Genomic DNA, 22,474 nt, shown 5'->3' on the forward strand with positions numbered 1-22,474 from the left:
AATCAGGACCTCAAAGAAATATCTGCATTTCCATGTTCAATACAGCATTATTCACAATAACCAAAATACGGAAACAACCTAAGTGCCCACCAATGGATGAATGGATTAAAAAAAATGTGACACACATACATATATACACAGCATTATCCATTGGATATGCATATCAATAAAGAAAATGTGACACATACATAAACACAACCACACCCAGAGAAATATTAAGCCATGATAAAAAAGGAAATCCTACCATTTGTGACACAAATAGAACCTCAGGGCACTTTGCTTAGCATCTGCTAAGTAAAATGAGTCAGAGAAAGAGAAATGCTGTATGATCTTATTTATATGTGGACTCTAAAACAGCTGAACTAGTAGAAAAAGAATGGTGGTTACCAAGTTGGGGGGGGGCATGTTAATCAAAAGATACAACCTTCCAATTATAAGATGAATAAGTTCCAGGGATTTACTGTACAACATGTGGTTAGCTAGCAGTAAATATCATATCATATACTGGAAAATTGCTGAGAGAGTAGATCTTAAATGTTATCATCACAAAATTGGAATGGCACTGGATTGGGGTAATCATTTTGCAATATGTAAGTATCAAATCAACATGTACACCTTAAACCAGAACAATGTTATATGTCAATTATATCTCAATAAAACAGGGGAAAATGTTTTAAAATCCCATCATGTAAGTAAGGAGGTTTTTAGCCAGAGGAACTGACCCCACACCTCCATTCCTACCACGCAGGAAGACAATTAGGATAGCACCAGGTAGGTATGGCATACACAGATTTAGTGGGCAAAGTTCAAGGAATCCCACTTTGTTCAGGAAGTAAGGGAAATGGTCATCTTAATTTTTAAAGCCCTAAACTGAACATTGAACTTTTAGGTTGTTTTTAATCCATCACTAAGAAAAAATAGTTAAGGGGTAAGGACTCTGCTAAACCTTAATTCCTAATGCCAAAGAGAAAAGTGTTTCCTATGTATGCTCCCTGTGTTTACACTGTTTTCATCTTGGATGATTCTCTTTCATTTTGCACACTAATTTGTCTTGACATTTATTGCTCATTATGTTTAAAAATATTTTAAGAGAAAAGACTTTTTTAAGTATCAGGGTAAGGGTTATTACACACATATGATTTCAAATAGGCTTATTTTTTTCAAAGGCTACATATTGTATGATTCCATTTATATGACTTTTTTTTATAATGTGGACCATTTTTAAAGTCTTTCCTGAATTTGTTACAATATTGCTTCTGTTGTTTATGTTTTGGTTTTTTGGCCATGAGGACTATGGGAGCTTAGCTCCCAGAAAAGTATGTTAGTCGCTCAGTCATGTCTGACTCTTTTATACCCCATGGACTACAGCCCACCAGGCTCTTCTGTCCATGGAATTCTCCAGACAAGAATACTGGAGTGGGTTGTCATTCCCTTCTCTAGGGGATCTGCCTGACCCAAGGGTCAAACCCAAACTCCCTGCATTGGAATGCAAAGTCTTAACCACTAAACTGCCAGGGAAGTCCCCCAAAATCATTTTAAAATATCAAGTCATCTAAATCAGTAATAAAGATATGTAACTTGCACAATGAAGCTAGAAATCAGATTTTAACATTACCATTATAGACAAAATATAATAGAATGGCAAAGAGCTGAAGAAATAAAGGCAGAACATAAGAAACAACTTCTCAATGAAACAGATTACAGAAAAGTTTTCCATGAGAAACTTTCTAATAGAATCCAGTAAATAATCACCTGTCTGGGCAGAGGACAGAATCCTTCGATTACCTAAAATCATCTGCAATTTATATCAGCAAGTAAAATCACCCACCAATGAAGCACACAAGCACGTTCTGCCACTGAATCCACACAAGCTGCAGTTTTCATGCCAAAACTTTCTCCCTACCAAGATTTTATCATCACTACATTGAAAGTTAATACAACTGTATAGATAACAACCCAGATCTGGGCCAGGAATGATTGCTATTGCAGGTGAGGTGCTGCATAACTCTCAAAGAGCAGGAGAACCAGGCATTTCTTTCTTACCTTCACCATGAACGTGAAATCTGTTAAGGCTGGGGAGTAGACAGCCCCACCAGCACAAGGGCCCATGATCAGAGAAATCTGAGGGATGACTCCAGATGCCGTGACATTCCTCTGCCAAAAGAGAAAGCAAAGGTATCTGGTTACAGAGGTGTTCAAGGCATTATCTGCAGAAAGACAGAGGCAACAATGAAAGTACATTTGGCTTTTATTCAGAGAAATTCTATCCAAGAGAACTCATCTGTACAGTTTCTTCCAAAACTGTATATGGGATCTTCTCCCCATAACTGGTGAGAGGGTTGACATATTACTTTCTGGACCAAATAACGTCTTCTCTCCTTGGCAGGGCATTCATTCCCCAAAAAGCTCCACCCGGACATGAACTCAGAGAGGACCCCACCACTCTCACCCCACCTCTAAACACACCTCAGGCCAGAGCCTCTGTCTGTACAATGCTGGCTGGAAGAATGAATGGAAACCTTAGGCATAATACACAGGGCCAACACTTATCCTAGACCCTTGACTTCTACTTGGAGCCCCTTCCCACTCCACACAGAGGATACCTAATAGTTATAGGGTAAGATAAAGAGGTTAAGTGCTACTTTACCCTGAGTCTTCAATGTCTGCCCTCCCCTAGACAAAGCAAATGGGCAATAAGGAGGCAGCAGGAGCCAGAAGGGCTCCACAGGGACAACGGTGCTGTGAAGAGCCAACCCTCAGGACATCTTTTGGGAAAAACATGATTTCCCAGGGGGCTGGAGGACCCAGACAAGATATGAGGCCAATGACCAGCTTCTATCCTTCCCTGAGCCATGTCAGCTTAAGAGAAGTATGTCCGTTTTTAGCCCTGCCCTGGGTCTGAGCCCAATTTTTGTAACTCATAGGACATAGCTCAGGACAGCACAAAAAGGATCTATAGAGAGGATTCTGGGAAGATAGTTGAGTGGGAAGCACCAGGAATCTGACACCCCACCTAGACAAAAACTGCACTGGCAGAATCTGCCTCATGTAACTTTGTGGAACTCCAGACCCTACTGAAGGTTATTAACTTCCAGAGGAAGATTAATAAGGCAAATTGTGGTTCATTTCAATTTCAGCTCTTAGCACAGCAGCTACCCAGCCCCTACCCCGAGCCATGAGGCACATGTACCTATGCATGTTTTCCTGGAACAGTTTACCCAGACGAAGGCAAAAAGGACTCTGTCCTCCAAATACTGGAAACCTATGCTCTGATGGTCAGTTGCTGATTCTAACCAGAGGTGCAATTAGGAAGTTAGGCAGCCATTGTTGTTGCACTTCACTTCATTGTTGCAAGCCCCTCCCTCCAGCTCAGAATCACTTGCATGAGGGCAAATCAAACCTAGAATGAGATGCCACATCACACGCATTAGGATAGCAACTATTAAAAATAAATAGAAAACAAGTAGTGTCAGTAAGGATGAGGAGAAATTGGGCCCCTTGTGCACTGCTGGTGGGAATGTAAAATGGTACAGCTGCTGCAAAAAACAGCATGGTGGTTCCTCAAAAGTTTTAAAACAGAATTATCACACAATCCAGAAAGTCTACTGTGGAGCCCTATGCAAGGTCACAGGTGCAAGGCCTTGTACCAAGGCCATAGATGTGGAGCCCCACAACCAAGGTCATCTCCAGAATTGACCGAGCCCCATAACAACTGCTGCCGAGAGCCACTCCGATCTAAACTGGCATGTTCTCTGACAGCATGTAAGATAAAAATATCCACCTTGTTCACCACCTGACAGCATCCTCACCAATCACCTAATGCCACCCTTCCAGCAGGAATTTTCTTTGTCGTGAAGTTACAAATATTGGCTGCTGCTGCTGCTGCTAAGTCACTTCAGTCATGTCCTACTCTATGCGACCCCATAGACAGCATTCCACCAGGCTCCCCCATCCCTGGGATTCTCCAGGCAAGAACACTGGAGTCGGTTGCCATTTCCTTCTCCAATGCATGAAAGTGAAAGTGAAGTCGCTCAGTTGTGTCTGGCTCCTAGCGACCCCATGGACTGCAGCCTACCAGGCTCCTCCGTCCATGGGATTTTCCAGGCAAGAGTACTGGAGTGGGGTGCAATTTCCTTATTGGCTACTAGTCCACAAAAAGCATGGGCTCTCGCTTGAGCCAGCCGCTGTTATAACAGCATCTCCCACTCTAATAAACTCAATCCTCCTCTCAGTCTGTCTCATGTCAGGAAATTCTTTTCCAACCCACAATATCTACTTCTGGGGATATACTGCATAGAATGCAAAACAGCATCTCAAAGAGAGAATTTTACACCCACATACATAGCAGTATTTCTCACAATAGCTAAAAGTGGGATCAACCCAAATGCCCATCAACAGATGAATGGATACACAAAATGTATGTGTATACAGTGGAATATTATTCAGCCAGTCACAAAAAAATGATGTACAATTTTCCTTAAATAAGCTATTTAGTCAAAATAATAGAGACAGAGTAGAACGGTGATTACCAGGGGTTGGGGAAGGGGATAACAGAGAGTAATTGTTTAATGGGTTTTCAGTTTTGAAAGACTAAAAGTTATGGAGATGGACAATGATAACAGGTGCATAAAATCATGAATGTATTCAAGACCACTGAACTGTACATTATGAATGTTTAAATTTAGCAAGTTTTCTATTATGTATATTTTACCACAATTATTTTAAAAAGATGAAGAAAAGCTGTCCATATTCTGCAGAAAATATCAAGCTGGGTGAACAGGTTTCCAGTTATGACAAAGTGAAGAGTTCAGAAAACTCTCTCCCCAAAAACCAACTATAAAATATCACTAAATTGTCAAAAACATTTCAGGGCTCTAAAACTGAACCAAACATTAACAGAGGCGTGTCTACTAATGAAAAACTGCTGACTGTACGATAAGAACAGTGGGAATCTAAGGCATTCTTAACCAAGGCTCTATCATTGCCCACACAAGCTCAGGATGTCCTTCAGGGTGAAAGAAAACACCACCAGATGGTAATTCAAATCCACAAGAAGTAAGAACACTAAAACTAGTAAATTTGCGGTTAAATATACAATACTGCATAAACATAGTTCTCTCTCTTAGTACTTTTAAAACAACAAGGGTGCATAAAACATAGACTTATAACAATAACAGCACAAAGAAAGGAAGATAAAAATGGAGCTCTGTTGGAGCAGTTCCTATATTTTACCAGAATTAAGTCAGGATCAATTTGAAATAGATAAACTTACATATTACCCTTAGAGTTGAAACCATGTACAAGCCCCATGTCCTTGTCTTTTGAAGTAAAATGCTGACTCAAGAGTTAATAAGTGGGAAATGTGAAGATGTAGAAAAAAAGAATAGCTGTTGGGCTAAGGAACTGGTAACAATTTAGACTATAATTCTGCCACATAACACAATCATCAAACTGCCAGTTTCCTGAAAGATATAAACGCCTGACACACATTCCTAAGTTGTTTTTACAGGAAGCAGACCCCCTCCAGATGAAAACTGCTGACCACTGGAACATAGACCCTGGACTGGTTGAAACCAGAAGGTTGACTGTATTGCTGATCCTGTTCATGATGCCAATTGTTTTGCTGTTCACACTGTTCACTGAACCCAGGGTAGGCAAGTTAAGAGGCTGGAAGAAGACACGAGGAGCCACAGGAACTGCAGACATGTTTATGCTCTCTTGGCTGGCACGGCAGCCATAACACAGCCTCTCTCCTAGCTGACACAGCAGCTGTAGCAGCAGCCACAACATAGCCATAACCAAGTCATCACATTATCTCACATAACATAACCATGATGCCGCCCCAGCAGCCAGGGCTTTTCAGGTGAAGCTTATATATACTTATAGACCAACAGTAGCTGGTGGCCAAGCGAGGACCTCGTGGTGGGCAGGATTATTGCTATACTTGATCTCAGCTGTTACATAACCCTGAAAAGACATTATTCACAGAACATAGGGTGAGAGGGTGTGAGAATATGGCATGAGAGAGCCTGATTGGAGCCATCTTGTTAATTTCCCCACTGTTGATGATGCTAGAAACTTCACCTTGATGCCAAACAATCCAAGAACTGTCCACGAGCTGATCACGCCCTGCTCCTTGAACACTACAAAACTCCTCACTACCACTTCCATGGGTGGGTCACACAGTCTTCAGGGCATTAGCCCACTCTGGCCCCTTTGCCTGAAAAAGCAATAAAAGCGAGTCTTTTCTACTTCACCCAAAACTCTGTCTCTGTGTTTCTACTTGGCACCTGTGAAGAGAGGCTGAGTTTCAACAAGAGTAACCACTTAAAAAACTCATACAGTACCAAAAGTTTAGAGGAACTGAAAAGGTACATTTAAAAATATGTGTTTGACATTAATATTTGAGTGACATCAAAGAAGATTATAGAAAAGGAATCCATCCCACCACCAAAATAACTACGGAGTTGGCCCGAACTGTCTGAAGCAACTCTTTTGAAACTCTGGAATCTAGGGGAACACTTGTAGCTTCCAGGAAAGACTTCCTAAAGAGGTAGGCAAATTTCAGTCAATTTTCACACTTAGCATAGTAGTCTTGCAACAGAGTTCTTGGCCTCCTTAATTAGCAGAAATTGACTAGAGACCAGACAAGAAATTCAGGGGAGGCTTGGGGTGGGCAGGGGGAGGGGGAAACCCATGCTCAGCAGGGAGGAGCAAGAATAAACAAGTTTCCTTTGGTTGCTGGTTCCCCAAATTGGGAGGCAGGGCAGGTAGTGAGCTTGTTCATTATATTGGGTGAGGGTAGGGGTGTGTCCAGGTGTCAGACCAGAGGAGTGGCTTAGGTGGTTTGCCCACCCCCTAGATAGTGTTCTGTGCAGAGGGCACACACAGTACCCTGCTTTTGCTCCAGGCTCCTTAGAATTAGCAGTTGCGTTTCTGGTTTCTTTGCATCTTTTGTCCAGGATTTGTCCTGACTGCCCATGCATGAAGTTATTTTTAGTGCCATATAGTTTCTCTGTATTTTGTTGCTCAAGGTGTGTCCAGGTACAAGCATTGCAGCACTTCAGTAAAGAGTCCCAGATCTCAGTAGCTACCTTCCCACAGCCTACAACCGTGTGGCAGCCTGGGTTCCTAGAGTGGCTAGCTGGTGTCAGGGTGGGTAACAAGGGCTTTGTCCTCCAAAAATCAGGTTCGTGGGTTTGGTTACTGATCACGGGTTTTGATCAATGGGAGGCCAGCACAGAGGCTAGCCCAGTTTTACCCCTGACTGGCTAAAGCCACTTCCCAGCTGAGATGGGATTTAAAGGGGCTTCTCATCTCCTAGGAGCCAGATACTTAAAGAAATCTTTGTCAGGTCACCAGGTGACTGTAGAGAAATGGAACTGTTAGGGGAAGCACACTGACTGAAACTGCCCACCCTGGCCAGGCACCATAGTAACTATTTGCATGAGTTATTTTATGAAGGAGGTCCTGGTAAAGAACATGAAACTAATAAGCCACCATCAACCAGAAGAGTTCAGGAAAAGTCAAAAGGAGGTGCCAGGTGTCCTACCACCTCCCAGAATCCTTCTCGCTGGCATCCATCTTGGCTGAGAAATGTGTGTGCCATCAGGAAACAGAAAAATTGGCCAAAGACAACTTGGAAACTAATCCCATCACCATAAAACCTGAGACTGCAAAGCACGTGGCAGAGAAGTTCTCCTGGGTTTCCTTACCCTGCTGCTCTCCACCCAGGTACCCCTTTCCCAATAAAATCTCTTGCTTTGTTAGCAAGTGTGTCCCTCAGTGAGTGTTTGACAAGAGCCCACTTTCAGGCCCTGGAAGGGGTTCCCCTTCCTGCAACAGAATTAAAACTTCAGTGGCCACAAAAATGGAAAACATTTTACAAAACTAAGTTGGAAAAGTCACAAATGGAAGCCCCTGGTGGCTCAGATGGTAAAAAAATCTGCCTGCAATGCAAGAGACCCAGGTTCAATCCCTGAGCCAGGAAGATCCCCTGGAGAAGTGAATGGCACCTCACTCTTGTGTTCTTGCCTGGAAAATCCCATGGACAGAGGAGCCTGGTGGGCTACAGTCCATGGGTTCACAAAGAGTCAAACACGACTGAGCAACTAACACTTTCACTTTTCAGCCCCCAATAAGCAAAAATCAGCAATCTAAAAAGTGGGAGAATTAATTTCCAACATTACCAAACATAATTCAATGTCTAGTACATAAAAAATTACCAAACACACAAAGAAACAGCCTAGTATAGTCTATTTACAGGGAAAAAAAGAACCTGAGAAAAACTACTGCTGGGAAGCCTAGACAATGGAGTTATAAGTCAAAGATGTTATATTCACTGTCTTAAATATGTTCAGTGAGCTATAGGGAATCAGGAAAACAATGCGTGAACAAAATTAGAAGGACAGTAAAGAAATAGAAATTATAGAGAGAAACCAAGCATAAATTCTGGAGTTAAAATGTACAATAACTGAAACAAAAAGATGACTAAAGGGGTTTAACAGATTTTAGCAAGCAGAAGAACCTGAGAGAACTTGAATACAAGACAACTGAAACTATTCACTCTGAGGAACAGCGGAAAAGGAAAAAAAAAAAAAAAAAGGTTAGAGACTGAGGGAACTGTGGAAAAACATCAAATGAACCAACAAACACCATATCCGAATACCAGGAGAGAGTGTACTTCTGATGTGAAGATAAGCACATAGATCAATGGAAAAGAACTGAGTCCAGAAAGAAACCCCTACATTTATGTCAATTGATTTTCTTTCCACCAAAGTGCCAGGACAATGCAAGAGAGAAAGAATGATCATGTCAGTAAATGGTGGTGAGACAAGGATGAATTTGGACCCTGACCTCACACCATACTCAAAAATTAACTCAAAAGGGATCACAGACCTCATATGAAAGCCAAAACCTATAAAACTCCATTTAAAAAAAACAAAACACTGGATAAAATCTTCACGACTTCTTGATATATTGGGCAGGGTTCTTGCATATGACAAATAAAGCATGATTCACAATAGAAAAAACTGATAAACTGGACTTTAAAATTTTAAATTTTGTACTTCAAAAGCCATTAAGAAACAAAAAGCTATAGACTAGAAAAATATATTTGTAAATTGTACCTGATAGAGGACTTATATCCAGAGTATATAAAGAACTCTCACCAACTCAAGATCCAATTTTAAAATGAGCAAAAGATCTGAATAAACACTTCAGCAAATAAAATATACAAATGACTACTATGTACATTAAAAAATACTCAACAGGATTTGTTAGCAGGAAAATACACATTAAAACCTTAGATACCACTACCTATCACTGAAATGGCTATAATGAAAAAGGATGACAAGGCTAAGTGTCAACAAGGATGGTAAGAACCTGAAACCCTCAATTACAGCCACTTTGGAAAAAATTTTGGCAGTTTCTTATAAAGTTACATATAAACTTATCACAATGAAGTCAAGCAGGATCTTGTAAGATCTTCCCAAGTACAAAAATCTTACTGTGTCCCCCAATTCTTGTTTGTAGGAAAAATGGTTCAGCCTCCTAGACCTTCCCTGAGTTCCAAAGGGCAGATTCAAACAGTTACTAGTTAAGGGAGTGAATGGGGCCTGGGTTTGTTCCTCCTCAGGGGATGTGCCTAACAATTTGACACATATCTCTGAATTCTACAGAAACTAAGGTCCTCTACCACCAAGGTGGGGGATGGTAACTTGAGACTAAGCACAAGCACTGGACCCCAGCCTGGCTGGAACCAGAATGCTGATGAGTGAGATTCCTGGAACACCACCATGTTATCTCACCATCAACCAGATAGAGGAAGGTCATACACACTGCTACTCCCCTCCCTAACCTTCCCAAAAACTCTTCCCTGAAACCCATCCAGGAGTTCAGATCTTTCCTTGGCCCTTTCTCCACTCCAAACTCCAACATTTTAGCTTTGTTTGGTCTCACTGTGCATCTGGCACACAAACTTGGGTTCAACAATTTGATGCAATAATTCTACTCTTAGGAATATATTCAAGGGTTATGAAAACATATGTCCACACAATGAGTTATACACAAATGTACATTGCAGCATTATTTATAATAGTCAAAGTAGAAATACAAATGTCCATCAATTAGATAAACAAAATGTGGTATATCTATATAATACTATTCAGCAATAAACACAAACCACTGATAAACAGTACAATATGAATGAACTTCAAAAACATTATGCTAAGTGAAGAGAGTCAGATGAAAAAGGATCTTTATGGAAGGAAAGATTCTAAACTGTAGATTGTGGTAATGGTTGCATAACTCTAACTATATTTAAAAAACTGTTGAATTGTATGCAATGGATGGATTTTATGACTTGTAAATTATACCTCAATAAAGCTGTATTTAAAAATATCAGAAGTCATGGAAGACAAAGAAAATCTGAGGAAATGTTCCATATTAAAGGAGATTAAAGAGATATGACAACTAAGAAAGTGAAAGTGAAGTCACTCAGTCCTGTCTGACTCTTTGCGACCCCATGAACTGCAGCCTTCCAGGCTCCTCCGTCCATGGGATTTTCCAGGCAAGAGTACTGGAGTGAGTTGCCATTTCCTTTTGGGTTGCGCCCAGGGAGTGGAGAGTAACTTAAAGGTCTTTATTAGGATCATTTGATGGAATATGAATAAAAACCTATGAATAACATTGATGAGTCAATATTAACTTTCCTAACTATGGTACTCTGTTTACACAAGGATGTCCTTGTTCTTAGAAAACAGTGAAGGATTTAGGAGATAAAGGGTGCACAATCTCCAATCTATTCTCAAATGTTTCCAAAAAGTACAACATGCAAATATGCATAGAGAGAGAGAAAATGATAAGAGCAAACAGGCAAAATGTAAACTGGTGAATGTGGGTAAACGATATACAGGAGTTCCTTTACTCCCTAGAGGGCTATCCCTAGAGCTCAAGTTTTAGATTAAAAAGTAGGTTTAAGATCTACAAAGTGGCTTCTCAGTGCACCCAAGTGCTCCCACAACTAGCTGAGTATCATACACAAAGTAAACACACATTTTTCTGTCTGATCACAGAGGGCAGTGGCCAGGAATAAAAACCCCCATAAGCCTGCAGGCCATAGGACAACAAGAACAGCTGGCCTGATTAGAAACAATGGCTGCCTGTCTCTGACCTATCTCTCCTCCCTTCCCTGGAAATGCTGACCTGTCCCGTCTCTTAAGTTTCCATTTGGCAGGATCTCTCCCTCACCCCAGCCTCCCTTACTATACTCTCACAATACACTTCCCACTACAAAAAACACATTTAATTTATTTTTGTGTTTCTTTTTTATTTCTTTCCCTTTAATTTCAGTCTGTAAGAAAGCAGAAAGACATCTGAAATGATGTTCACCAAATGTTCCTGAATGGTGAGGTCTGGGGGAAGGGAGATTTCTTTCTTCTTTGCACTACAGCTTGAACTTTGTACTGTGTAATGATCTTGTAATGTCTTAACCAAAAAAAAAAAAGCACTGCTTTATTAAAATTTCCAATCCTATAGATACATGTATACATATAACCGAATCACTACACTGTACATCTGAAGCTAACATAGCATTGTTAATCAACTATACTCCAATATAAAATTAAAAGTTAAAAAAAATTATAATAAGAAAATTCCTAATTCCAGCAAGTCAGTTCATTTTAACCTTTCAGATTCCTTCCTCCTTGCTTTTGAAAAAAAATATTTAAGTGAGTTTTGCTTCTAAATGATCTTTAATTTTGTTTTTCCCTAGTAAGTATGAGGCCTCTACAAGTAAAAAAGGAAGAAAATCCTCCCCGTTGTACTTCTCTTGCTTTTTTTTCCCCTTGTCACAGCACTCTGCTTGCGAAATCTCAGTTCCCCCAACCAGGGATTAAACCCGGAATATGGCAGGGTCCTAACCACTAGGCATCTAGGGAACTCCCATCTCTCTTCTTTTCATCCAGCCCTCATGCCACCCCCAGTGACACAGGAAGGAGCCACAGGACACAAGGAGGTGAGATGGGGAAGCTCTAACCAGCACACAGGTTAGAGAACTCAGCCCTGTACTCTTTGATTATCTTTGAACAGTTTCTCACCAGAAAGATGTCTGCGTAGCCAGCCAAAGACTCCACTCCCTCTTGAATCCGTGCACCCCCAGAGTCATTCAGTCCAATCACTGGAGCCCCCACTGTGAGGGCTTGGTCCATGATCTGAGACAGCAGAGAAATTTTTTGTGAGGCAACTGATCTTGCTATGAAAAACCATATTTACAAAGTACCACAGTGGTTTTCTAGAAAACGTTTTGAATGTACTTTTCAAAACAGGAGTTGGTAACACTGGCTTCATTCCCCTTGGTGACTGGGTACCTTCATGGAAGACAGAGAATCAAATATTTAAAGGGCTAATTAAAAACCCCCAAGCAGCCCAGAGCCAAAGAACTTCCCATTAGCAGAGGCTAAGACTATTCATGGCACTTTCCAGAGCCAGAGGCCCGGGCTGTAATATTTTTTCAATAGTCAGTTTTGCTTCCGATTACTCTTTTGAAAGAACTGATAGAAGACAGAATGGTAAAGTAACATTTTTCTTTTACTGTTTACGTATTTATTCGGCTGCACTGGGTCTTAGTTGTGGCATATGGGATCTAGTTCCCTAACTACGGATCGAATCTAGGCCTCCTGCATCAAGAGCGTGGAGTCTTAGCCACTGGACCACCAGGGAAGTCCCCCAAAGCAGTATTTTTGTGAAAGTAAATGTGGACCCATCTATTAAGCAGAACCCAGGCTCAGGCCTTCTACTTCCAACAACACAGATTTTTCTCACAGGTCAGTAGTTGACAGTCTAATGAGCAACATTTTTAACAGTGCTAGAGAATTTACAAAGTACTTTCACTTCCATTACCTCATTTAACCATCATAACAAAGGCAGTAAGAAAACAAAAATTAGGAAGGTTTAAAAGTGAAGTGATTGGCCCAAGGTCTCAGGAGTCACACATGACAGGACCACATCGAGAAGCCAGGTGTTCTGTTACACAGGGAAACCCCCCCAGCTATTAAGTAATGTCTACCTTTAGATCAGCTGGTTAGAGCGTGGTACTAGTAACGCCAAGGATGCAGGTTCAATCCTAGTACGGGCCATAGTTCCCTTTGGGCTTCCCTAGTGGCTCAGACAGTAAAGAATCTGCCCACAATGCGGGAGACCTGGGTTTGATACCTGGGTAGGGAAGATCCCCAGGAGGACATGGCAACCCACTCCAGTTTTCCTGCCTGGAGAATCCCCAAGGACAGAGGAGCCTGGCGCACTACAGTCCATGGAGTCGCAAAGAGTAGGACACAACTGAGCAACTAAGCACAGCACCTTTAATTCCAAAACTCTCCCAATGTGATCTACACTATTACTCACTTTCAGAGCATCGAATCTCTAGCAGAGGTTTTTAAATACCATCATGTAATCCCTGCACTGTTCTTTTAGCAACTGAACTCTCCACCTAGACCACGGGTTCTTTACTTGGGGTCCCAAGAACCCAAAGTGGCTTGTGAACTTGGACCCTTAGAGCAAGGAGCCTATGAACTTGGAGAGGAAAATCTTACATCTTTATTAACCACAGAAGTATCAGAAATACCTGTGATTTTTGTCATAAATAGAAGTCACAGATTTTTACGTCCCCTTAAAATTCCTGCAGATAATCTCAAAATACTGTTTTCATTCATACCTACTTTGAAACCAGAGTGTATCCACTGCTAAATCACATATATATTACATATGTGATTTTTAATATTTTTAATCCCTTCTAATCCTACATATTTTATTTTATGCATGTGTAAAAATGTGGGTCCAGGCTTCACAAGACTGCCAAAGAGATCCATGTTACAAAAAAATGTTAAGAACTCCTGCCCTGGACTGAAGGAACCTTCAGGTCAGCACCACATCCTGCACACCTCTGACCCACCCTGTTTAACTGATGAAAGTACTGAGTTTGTTTTGCAACCTTACTTACTTTGCAGATCTTTTGGGCATGTGCTCCAGACAGGCTACCTCCAAAAACTGTAAAATCCTAAAAAGAAAACAATTAAATCAAAAAATATGTAATGACTAGGCAGGGACAAAGACCCACTAGGAGGAGGAAATGAAAAATTGACAGATTTTAAAGTTTTTAAAGCATTTTCAAAAGTTGAAAAGATTGGGGGAAAAGTCTGACTTCTAAACTATTCCATAGAATAAGTAGTGAATAAAATATCTTAAAAGGGGTTCATGTAATGTAAAGAGCAAAAGACCTAGGTTTTGTCTACAAAAAAGATTTGTAGCTCTGAGGAAAGGAAAAGTTTTCATGCAGAATTAACCCCTAAAATCAGATTCTATGGAGGTCAAACAGGCACTTCTATTACGAGGATATATTTGCTGTTTTGACAAAAGAGGTGAAAAAAGTGAATGACAGTCCTCACTGCTGCTTCTTGCCTCTAGATTTTCATTACCTCCTGATATAAAAAGTTTTCTGTAGGAATGACCTCCTTCCTAAAACCCCCTCAAAAAGATAGTAGAGAATTACTAACAGATTCAGCCCAAGAGGACAAAAAAGGAAGAGCAAACAGCAGCAGAGGAGGGAGTGAACAAGTGAGCGAACTGAAAGCACAAGAATATCTAACTTGGAGCAAGTGGAAGCCTCTACACCTGTGTAGGGAGTAACCTCAGGAGGGGACAGCCCAGGAACCACAGAAAGTGTGGTGGGAAGTGGCTAACAGAAAGTCTGGGTTGAGAGCACTTAGACCCCACAGGGCCTCTTCTTTACCTGGAGAGGAGAAAGGATGTTTATGCCCTAAAGAAACCTAACCAGAGGGCTGTTGTCACAACCCCCGCCACTATAGGCAGCAAAGATGAGGCTGAAAACAGGTGAGATTTCCAATCTGTACAGTGAATGATGAACCAATGCTGACCTCCCTCCACCAGGAACACATCTACAGCCAATTATCGTGCAAAAGGCTGTGACTGCTTCTCTGGAAAAATGAATGCTCCTTCCAGAAAAAAGACCTGCAGACACGAACATCTGGGTGATCACTACAAAAAAGCTAGCTCATCATTCTCCCCCTCAGTATCTTTCAGGGCCTGTTTCACATGCCCCATGTTCCCTAAAGCTTTCCTGGATCCAAATGTAATCTTTCTGTGTCCTGAGAGCTAGCCCGGAACCTCACTGCAGATGTAGCCATTCCTGTTCTGCCCCACTCCATCAACAAAATGATTAGCTTCTTCAGGACAAGAACTGTCTCATCATCTCCACCTCCACCACACTCCCACCAAACAGGAGCAGAAAAGGCGCTCAAAGTAGCAATTCAATGAGTTTTTGTATCTGCTTAAAGTTCAGAGAACACTGTGCCCAAAAAGCACAATAACCTTCTTTGTTCTAGCTATCTTACTAATAGTTCCTTCTGTACAATTTTTTGCCGAGCTCTCCTAAATGACAAAAAAAAGATATGATTCCTTCTAGTCAGGCATTTGGTAGACTCATTTATAAAAAAGTTTTAAAAAATATTTCAAAAGTAATCCTATTCGCAAATTAGTATGGTTTAAATTTTAAAATAATCAAGTATAATCAAGTATAATTATTTTACTACCAAACCCAGAAAACATTCTAGGTTCCTAAACAAGCTCTCTACTTTTAAGATCTGTAAAACAATTTACAGAATATTTACAATTATATATATATATATTCCCATCTCTTAGTGGAGGGGGAAAAAAAAGTCAAAAAAATAGTATACAGCATGTTCTTTGCATTAGTTTTCATTGCCGTTGTAACAAATTACCACAAATTCAGTGGCTTGAGACAATACATATTCATTACCTTCTGTAATTCAGAAGTCCTACGTGGGTCTCATTGGGCTAAAATCACGGTTAGCAGGCCTATGCTCCTTCCTGGAGGTTCCAGGGGAGAATCTCTTGTCTTATCTTTTCCAACTTCTAGAGACCATCTATTTGCTTTCCTCCCCTCACGACCTCTGTCTGCCCTCTTCTGAGGCAGCAACGGCAGGCGGAGTCCTTCTCACATAGCCTTACTCCAACATCCCCTTCTGCCTCTCTCTCCCACTTCTAAGGACCCTTGTGCTTACACTGGGCCCACCTAAATAACCCAAGCTGTTCTATTTTAAAGTCAACTGATTTAGTAATATTTATTCCATCTGCAAGCTTAATTCTACTTTCCATCTGCAAGCTTAATTCTACTTTCCAGGTAAAATTACATATTCATGGGTTTCAGGGATTAGGATTTTGTGTCACTATTCTGTCTACCACATTCTTCTACAGTCTCCATGTGAAGAAACTGTCTTGATACAGCCTAACAAAACTTGCTTGAACATATTCATGAAAGTCTAAAAGGGCCCATGGTTCTGAGAGTCAACTCCCCTCTGCCCAAATGCAGCCACTGCCCAGACCACGGCAGCCCTCCCAGTATACACCCAGTCTGCCAAGGGGAATCTCACTCACTTGGATAAAGTCCTGTCTTCCAAGACCGCTTACAAGACTACTGCCCTATGATCCTCCCCCAAACAGATTAAGGACTCTTTCTCCCTAAGGAAAAAAAAAACACTTAGTATAATACTCTGGACATATGTACTAAAAAAATAATAAAAATAATTCCCTCACCAGCCCCAACTATAGGTAAGCATTCTTTCCCCAGAACTGTTTTCTTTTCAAAGAAAAGAACATTTTGCTCCTGGCTCTGCCCTCAAGGGAAGCTCAGCCAATTAGAGTAGAAAATACCTGACTGAAGACATAAACCAGTCTTCCATTGATTCGTCCTCGTCCAGTGACCACACTGTCTCCAGGAAACTTCCAGAAAAACAGAAAAATAAAGGTTAAAAAATCCAAATACTTCTCTCATGAATCTAGTAATTATGCCCCAATGAAAGATCCCACCCTAAAAAAGAAAAAAAACTCCACCCCAAATCCCTTAAAATTCAGTATAAATACAGAACATGAAGGAATCCCCCACTCCCCGCCTCAGCTCTGAAACAGCAAGCACTGGGCTCCTGCTTCATCACCAGAAATGAAAAGCACTGTATCCTTCCAAGAAGTAGAATAATCAGGAGACCCCCGCCTAGGGCTGTCACTACTGAGGGCTCAGAGGAAAGAAGAGGACATACAAAGAAACATGGCAATTTCTGCAAAGCCACATACCACCCCTCAAACCTTAAGGTAAACCTAGCATTTTGCTTGGAATTCTGATAGTCACTGTGTGGTTCATAATGAATCAAATGGAGCTGGCTAGTTTATTGCCAAGGTTACAAATCTTTGATCACAGACCTGAAGAAAAAGGACCCAGTGAGTCCAAAGAACTCCGTGCACCTTGGAGAACACCCAGTCGAAAGAATAGGTGTCGGTGACTCTGACCTCCAAAACTCCAAAGCATAAACTTAAAATATGTCAAAGAGGTGACTGGTTAGCCTTTAGGGGTCCCTGGTACCTAGGCAGAACAGAACCCATTCAAAAGACATTCTCAACTTTCCTTCTAAGTTTGTCATTCTACACTTTCGAGAACTGGGAAACCACACCAGAGCCCTGGGAGCTAGGCCAGTCACCTTGCACAAGGCATGAGCACTGCACCCACATTCCTCCAATTGCAGACAAAGGTGAGTGGGGAACCTGGAGGCCCCAACAGTGCTTTTCAAGAGGCACTTCTGCAATTCCAGAACCTGATACTTGAAAATTTTCAATGTATTCTGAGTTCCGGCAGGACTTTATTATCTAGTAGTAGATCAGCAGGGCCACAGCTGGTGAATGCAACTTGGAGGCCTGCACCATTGTGAAAAGATACCTTATTCTTATCAGCAGCCATTCCAAAATCTGCACATCGGTGTTCCACAAACATGTCGCTCTCAACAAAACTGCCAGGGTCCAGCAAGAGACTGATCCGCTCTCTGGCCGTCAGCTTTCCCTAAAAGGCAACAAAAATCACTCAGCAGTGTCATGACATCAGTAGGCAAGGAGTGTTCATGGGAGGGCCAGGAGGACTGGGTTTGCCTTCACTCCACATGAAAGCCCTCTGTCTATTCCATCAACCTGCCCAAGAGACAGGTGTTATCAGTAGAATTCAGCCAGTAAGGCAATCGGGGCAAACCAGCTGCTCCAGGAGCCACTGTGAAAACAAATAAAGAGTAGGAGGAAAAGGTGGAGAGGACAAATGAGGGGGTAAGGAGAGCCTGACCCTGCAACAAGATAACTAGTTCCACAAACATTTACTGGAGACCCAAGGGTCAATAAAAAGAAGAATGGAGAAGCAGGAGGTAGAAAACTAAAGCAGGCTTTGCAAAGCATCTGAGGCTACACCCCCAGGTTCACAGACTTCCTATAGGGAACCCCACCACCGCTATTAAAGAAAAGAAAACAACACAAAAAACACCTCTAACTAGCTATATTTTCCCCTTAAGAAAGAGACCAAAGCTAGCACTGCATATTAACACAAAAAGGCAATCCTCCACATTACTGTGTAAAATAAGTTTTCAGGAAAGCAATTGGGCAATATATATCAGTGTCGAAAAACATTCAGATCTTTTGACCTAGTAATTCCACTTCTGGAAATCTACCCTATGGAAGTAGTCCAAAAATTGTGTAAAAGGGGGTGGAGTGAGAGGTTTAAACCAAGTCAGCCTCCTGACTAAGTCAGCTTTGGCAAAAGAAAAACAGTTTCTGGGGGTTACATCTAAAGCCAGTAGGATCACTTGGAAATGGTTGGGGTGATGATCCAGGGAGGGACTGGGTCATGGACCCCAACAGAAAGAGTGCACAGCCCACCGACAGGCCTTTGCAGAGGACGATCTGAAGTTCCCTCACAAACACAGCCACTGGGGTTGAGGGGCACTCCTGGCACCACACATTATCAACCAACTTTACATCTCACTCCCAAAAGGCAAAAAGGAACTGTCACCTTCAGGCCCTTATCAAGTGGGTATTTACAACACCTAAATCAACATTCAATTTAAACTTAATAAAGGGCTAGTACAAATCTCCTCACTGAAGACCCCACCTCCCCCTTGTTTGTGAGTTTATGCCTCAGTGTCCTTCATCTCTTAAGAATTTCATTTTTGTGCCTTCCAGGTTGGTTATTTAACTATTCCAGCACACCAATCCAGACTCACAAGTGTCCAGGACCCACTGGGTGAGCCTCGTTTCAAGTCCCAGGTCACTGATCTAGGCCTCAGTTTTTTTTTCCTGCTACTAATATGATCCACAGAAGCACCGTGGGCAGTGGGTGGCAGTGCTTCAGCTGTTCACTTCAACCAAACACCCAAACTGACCCGAGCAACCCCAGGAAAAAAAGAAAAACCCAAACCCCTGCTTCCTAGGGTGCCCTTCCTACCCAGCAAGCAGGTCGATGTACTCTGAGACCCGTAAGAGTTTCAGCTGGCACTGGGGGGAGAGTTTCCACGAGTTTCCTACACAAACCACACGCCTACCCAAGTGAAGGAAAGTTTGACCATGTAACTTCCCCTGCCAAATGTCTTGATTTTCCTGCTTGCATAATGGGGCAAGAAGCTCCTATCACTCTTAAACCGGGCATGAGAAGAGCAAGATCCCGCCCACCCCCCGTGCCTATCATTGTTTCATTATCTTATTCCACTAAGATTATGAGGGGAGAATTATTGCCATTTTCTGTTAAGAATAAACTGACTCCGGGGGAATAAGTAACTTGTCCAACTGGTGAGCTGCAGGAGCCCAGCCAGGCTCGTCTAAAATTCCGAAAAGAAAGCAGACAGTGACAAAGCACAATGGTGCTTGTCCTGGTTTTACCTGCCCAGTTAAAGGCATCAGGTTCACAAGGTGAACATCCTCGGCCCCGCCCAGCCCTCAAGACTTCGCGTCGATTGGCTGGGAGGCCTCTTACGCAGCGAGCCGCACTCGCTGTGATAGGTCGCAACCGCTGGGGGCGGGCTGGCTGGACTGGACCCCCTCACGACTCACTCGCTTGTGCTGCGCGTCAATGCGGCGCTGCCCTCCTCCCAGCAGTGCAGCTTGCCGCTTGTTCTCGATGCGTTCGTTAACCGATACGGGCTGGGTGCACAAGCTGCGCACCCCGCCCCGGAGACTTCTCACTACAACACTGAGCCTGGCCCCGGCCACCGCCACGCGCATTGCTGCAGCCATTTTTGCTCTTGCAGCGAACCGGAGTGCGCATGTGCCTCAAGTGGGCGCTCTGTGGTGTCTGCGCCTGCGCAGCATGGGCGGGACGTAGGGAGCTTGTGGGCTGGAATACCGAAGGCTTTTGGGAGAAAGGCCTTGGAGTCCTGAGGCTGCGCTAGAGCGTCACCCTGAGAAGACGTGTGGGATGGATCAGTCTGTGTTGTGCCCTCCAGGTTGCACAAAAGAGGGACTTAGCCTTTGCTTTTTGTGGCTACCTAGACCACTAGTCCAGTATTCTTGCCTGGAGAATCCCAGGGGCGGGAGAGCCTGGTGGGCTGCAGTCTATGGGGTCTCACAGCGTTGGACACAACTGACGCGACTTAGCAGCAGTAGTTGTGTCCTCACGTAGCAACCAAGAACTTCCAGCTGTCCAAACTGGATTTAGAAAAGAGGAACTAGAGGTCAAATTACCAGCATTCGCTGGATTATAGAGAAAGCAAGGGAATTTCAGAAAAACATCTGTGTTTCAGTGACTACACTAAAACCTTGTGTGGATCAAGACAAACTGTGGAAAGCGCTTAGAGATACGGGAATTCCAGACCTGAGAAACCTGTGTGGGGGCCATGAAGCAACAGTTAGAACCCTGTATGGAACAACTGATTGGTTCAAGATCGAGAAAAGAGTATGACAAAGCTGTCTGATGTCACCCTGTTTGTTTAATCTATATGCTGAGCACATCATGCGAAATGCTGGGCTGGATGAGTTACAAGATGGAATCAAGACAGACGGGAGAAACATCAAAAACTTCAGATATACGGTAATACCATTCTAATGGCAGAAAGTGAAGAGGAACTAAAGGGCTTCTTGACCAGGGTGAAGGAAGAGAGTGAAAGAGCTGGCTTGAGACTAAATGTTAGAAAAACTAAGATCAAGGCATCCGGCCCCATTACTTCATGGCAAATAGAAGGGGGAAAAGTGGAAGTAGTGACAAATTTCCTCTTCTTGGGCTGCAGAATCACTGCTTATGGTGACTGCAGCCATGAAATCAGAAGACAATTGCTTCTTGGTAAAAAATCGATGATAAACCTAGACTGTGTTGAAAAGCAGAGACATTACTCTGCCAATAAAGGTACATATAGTCAAGGCTATGGCCTTGCCAGTGGTCACGTTTTGTGAGACCTGGACCATAAAGAAGGCAGAAAGCCAAAGAATTGATGCCTTGGAACTGTGGTGCTGGAGAAAACTCCTGAAAGTGCCTTTGACAGGAAGGAGATCAAACCAGTCAATCTTAAGGGAGATCGACTCACTGGAAAAGACTCTGATGCTGGGAAAGGTTGGGGGCAGGAGGAGAAGGGGACGACCGAGAATGAGATAGCTGGATGGCATCACCGACTCCGTGGACATGAGTTTGAGTGAACTCTCGGAGTTGGTGTTGGACAGGGAGGCCTGGCGTGCTGTGATTCATGGGGTCGCAGAGAGTCAGACATGACTGAGCGACTGAACTGAACTGAACTGAACCTGAATATTAACTGGAAGGACTGATGCTGAAGCTTCAGTATTTTGGTCATCTAATGCAAACAGATGACTCATTGGAAAAGTTCCTGATGCTGGAAAAAATTGAGGGCAGAAGAAGAGGGTGTCAGAAGATGAGATAGCTGGACAGCATCACCAATGCAATGAACATGAACTTAGGCAAACTCCAGGAGATGGTGAGGGACACAGAAGCCTGGTGTGCTGCAGTCCATGCAGTCACAAAGAGTTGGACACAACTGAGTGGCTGAACAACAATAATTACCTTTATGGAACATTGTACCAAGTGTCACTTTAAGCATTTCCTGTATTAGCTATTATCCTGATTTTACTGATGAGGCAAATTAAGAGAGGTAAAGCTGTACTCCAGCATGGAGTACAGAAATGGAACCAGGATTCAAACACAGAGATTATTATGTACGACTTATTGAGCACCTGGCGTCAACATCACCTGAAGGCCAGTAGGGAAATGCAAACTTTCAAATTCTCAGATTCCATCCCAGACCTACTGAATCAGGAATTCTGGGGGTTTGGCCAGCAATCTGTTTCAACAGATGACCTCTAGGTGATTTCAGTACTTGCTCTGAGTTTGAGAACCACTACTCTAGGGCTTTAGAACTGAACTGTTGGGAACTTGTCTGGTTCCCCAGCTAACAGTCGGCTCTTCAAAGAAAAGAATAAGGTGTACATTTTATATTCTTCGCCCCAGGAAACTGCTGAAGTTGATCATTAATCACACTGAGCTCACAGCCAGGGCATTCATAAAGTCCAAACTGTGGCCTGAGATTTCAGTGTTAATACAGCTCTATTCAGCAAATGTTTTTGAGCAGTTGCTATCTGC

General features: G+C 42.6%; 1 protein-coding gene across 1 annotated transcript in view; it reads right to left on the reverse strand.

Moving 5' to 3' along the window:
• PCCB (propionyl-CoA carboxylase subunit beta) overlaps positions 1-20,167 on the reverse strand; it is a 95,321-nt gene extending 75,154 nt beyond the window's left edge. Inside the window, exons 1-6 of the mRNA XM_055413258.2 lie at positions 19,945-20,167; positions 17,801-17,920; positions 16,747-16,815; positions 13,997-14,053; positions 12,099-12,212; positions 2,044-2,154 (exon numbers count right to left, since the gene is read on the reverse strand). Of these exons, the coding sequence (XP_055269233.2) occupies positions 2,044-2,154; positions 12,099-12,212; positions 13,997-14,053; positions 16,747-16,815; positions 17,801-17,920; positions 19,945-20,127 (654 nt within the window). The 5' untranslated portion in view covers positions 20,128-20,167. The remainder of the gene's footprint in view (positions 1-2,043; positions 2,155-12,098; positions 12,213-13,996; positions 14,054-16,746; positions 16,816-17,800; positions 17,921-19,944) is intronic.
• Between the last annotated feature and the right edge of the window lie 2,307 nt (positions 20,168-22,474).

This window comes from Moschus berezovskii, chromosome 1 (assembly GCF_049115385.1).
Source record: "Moschus berezovskii isolate FMDL1 chromosome 1, NW_MosBer_1.0, whole genome shotgun sequence".
Taxonomy (NCBI): domain Eukaryota; kingdom Metazoa; phylum Chordata; class Mammalia; order Artiodactyla; family Moschidae; genus Moschus; species Moschus berezovskii.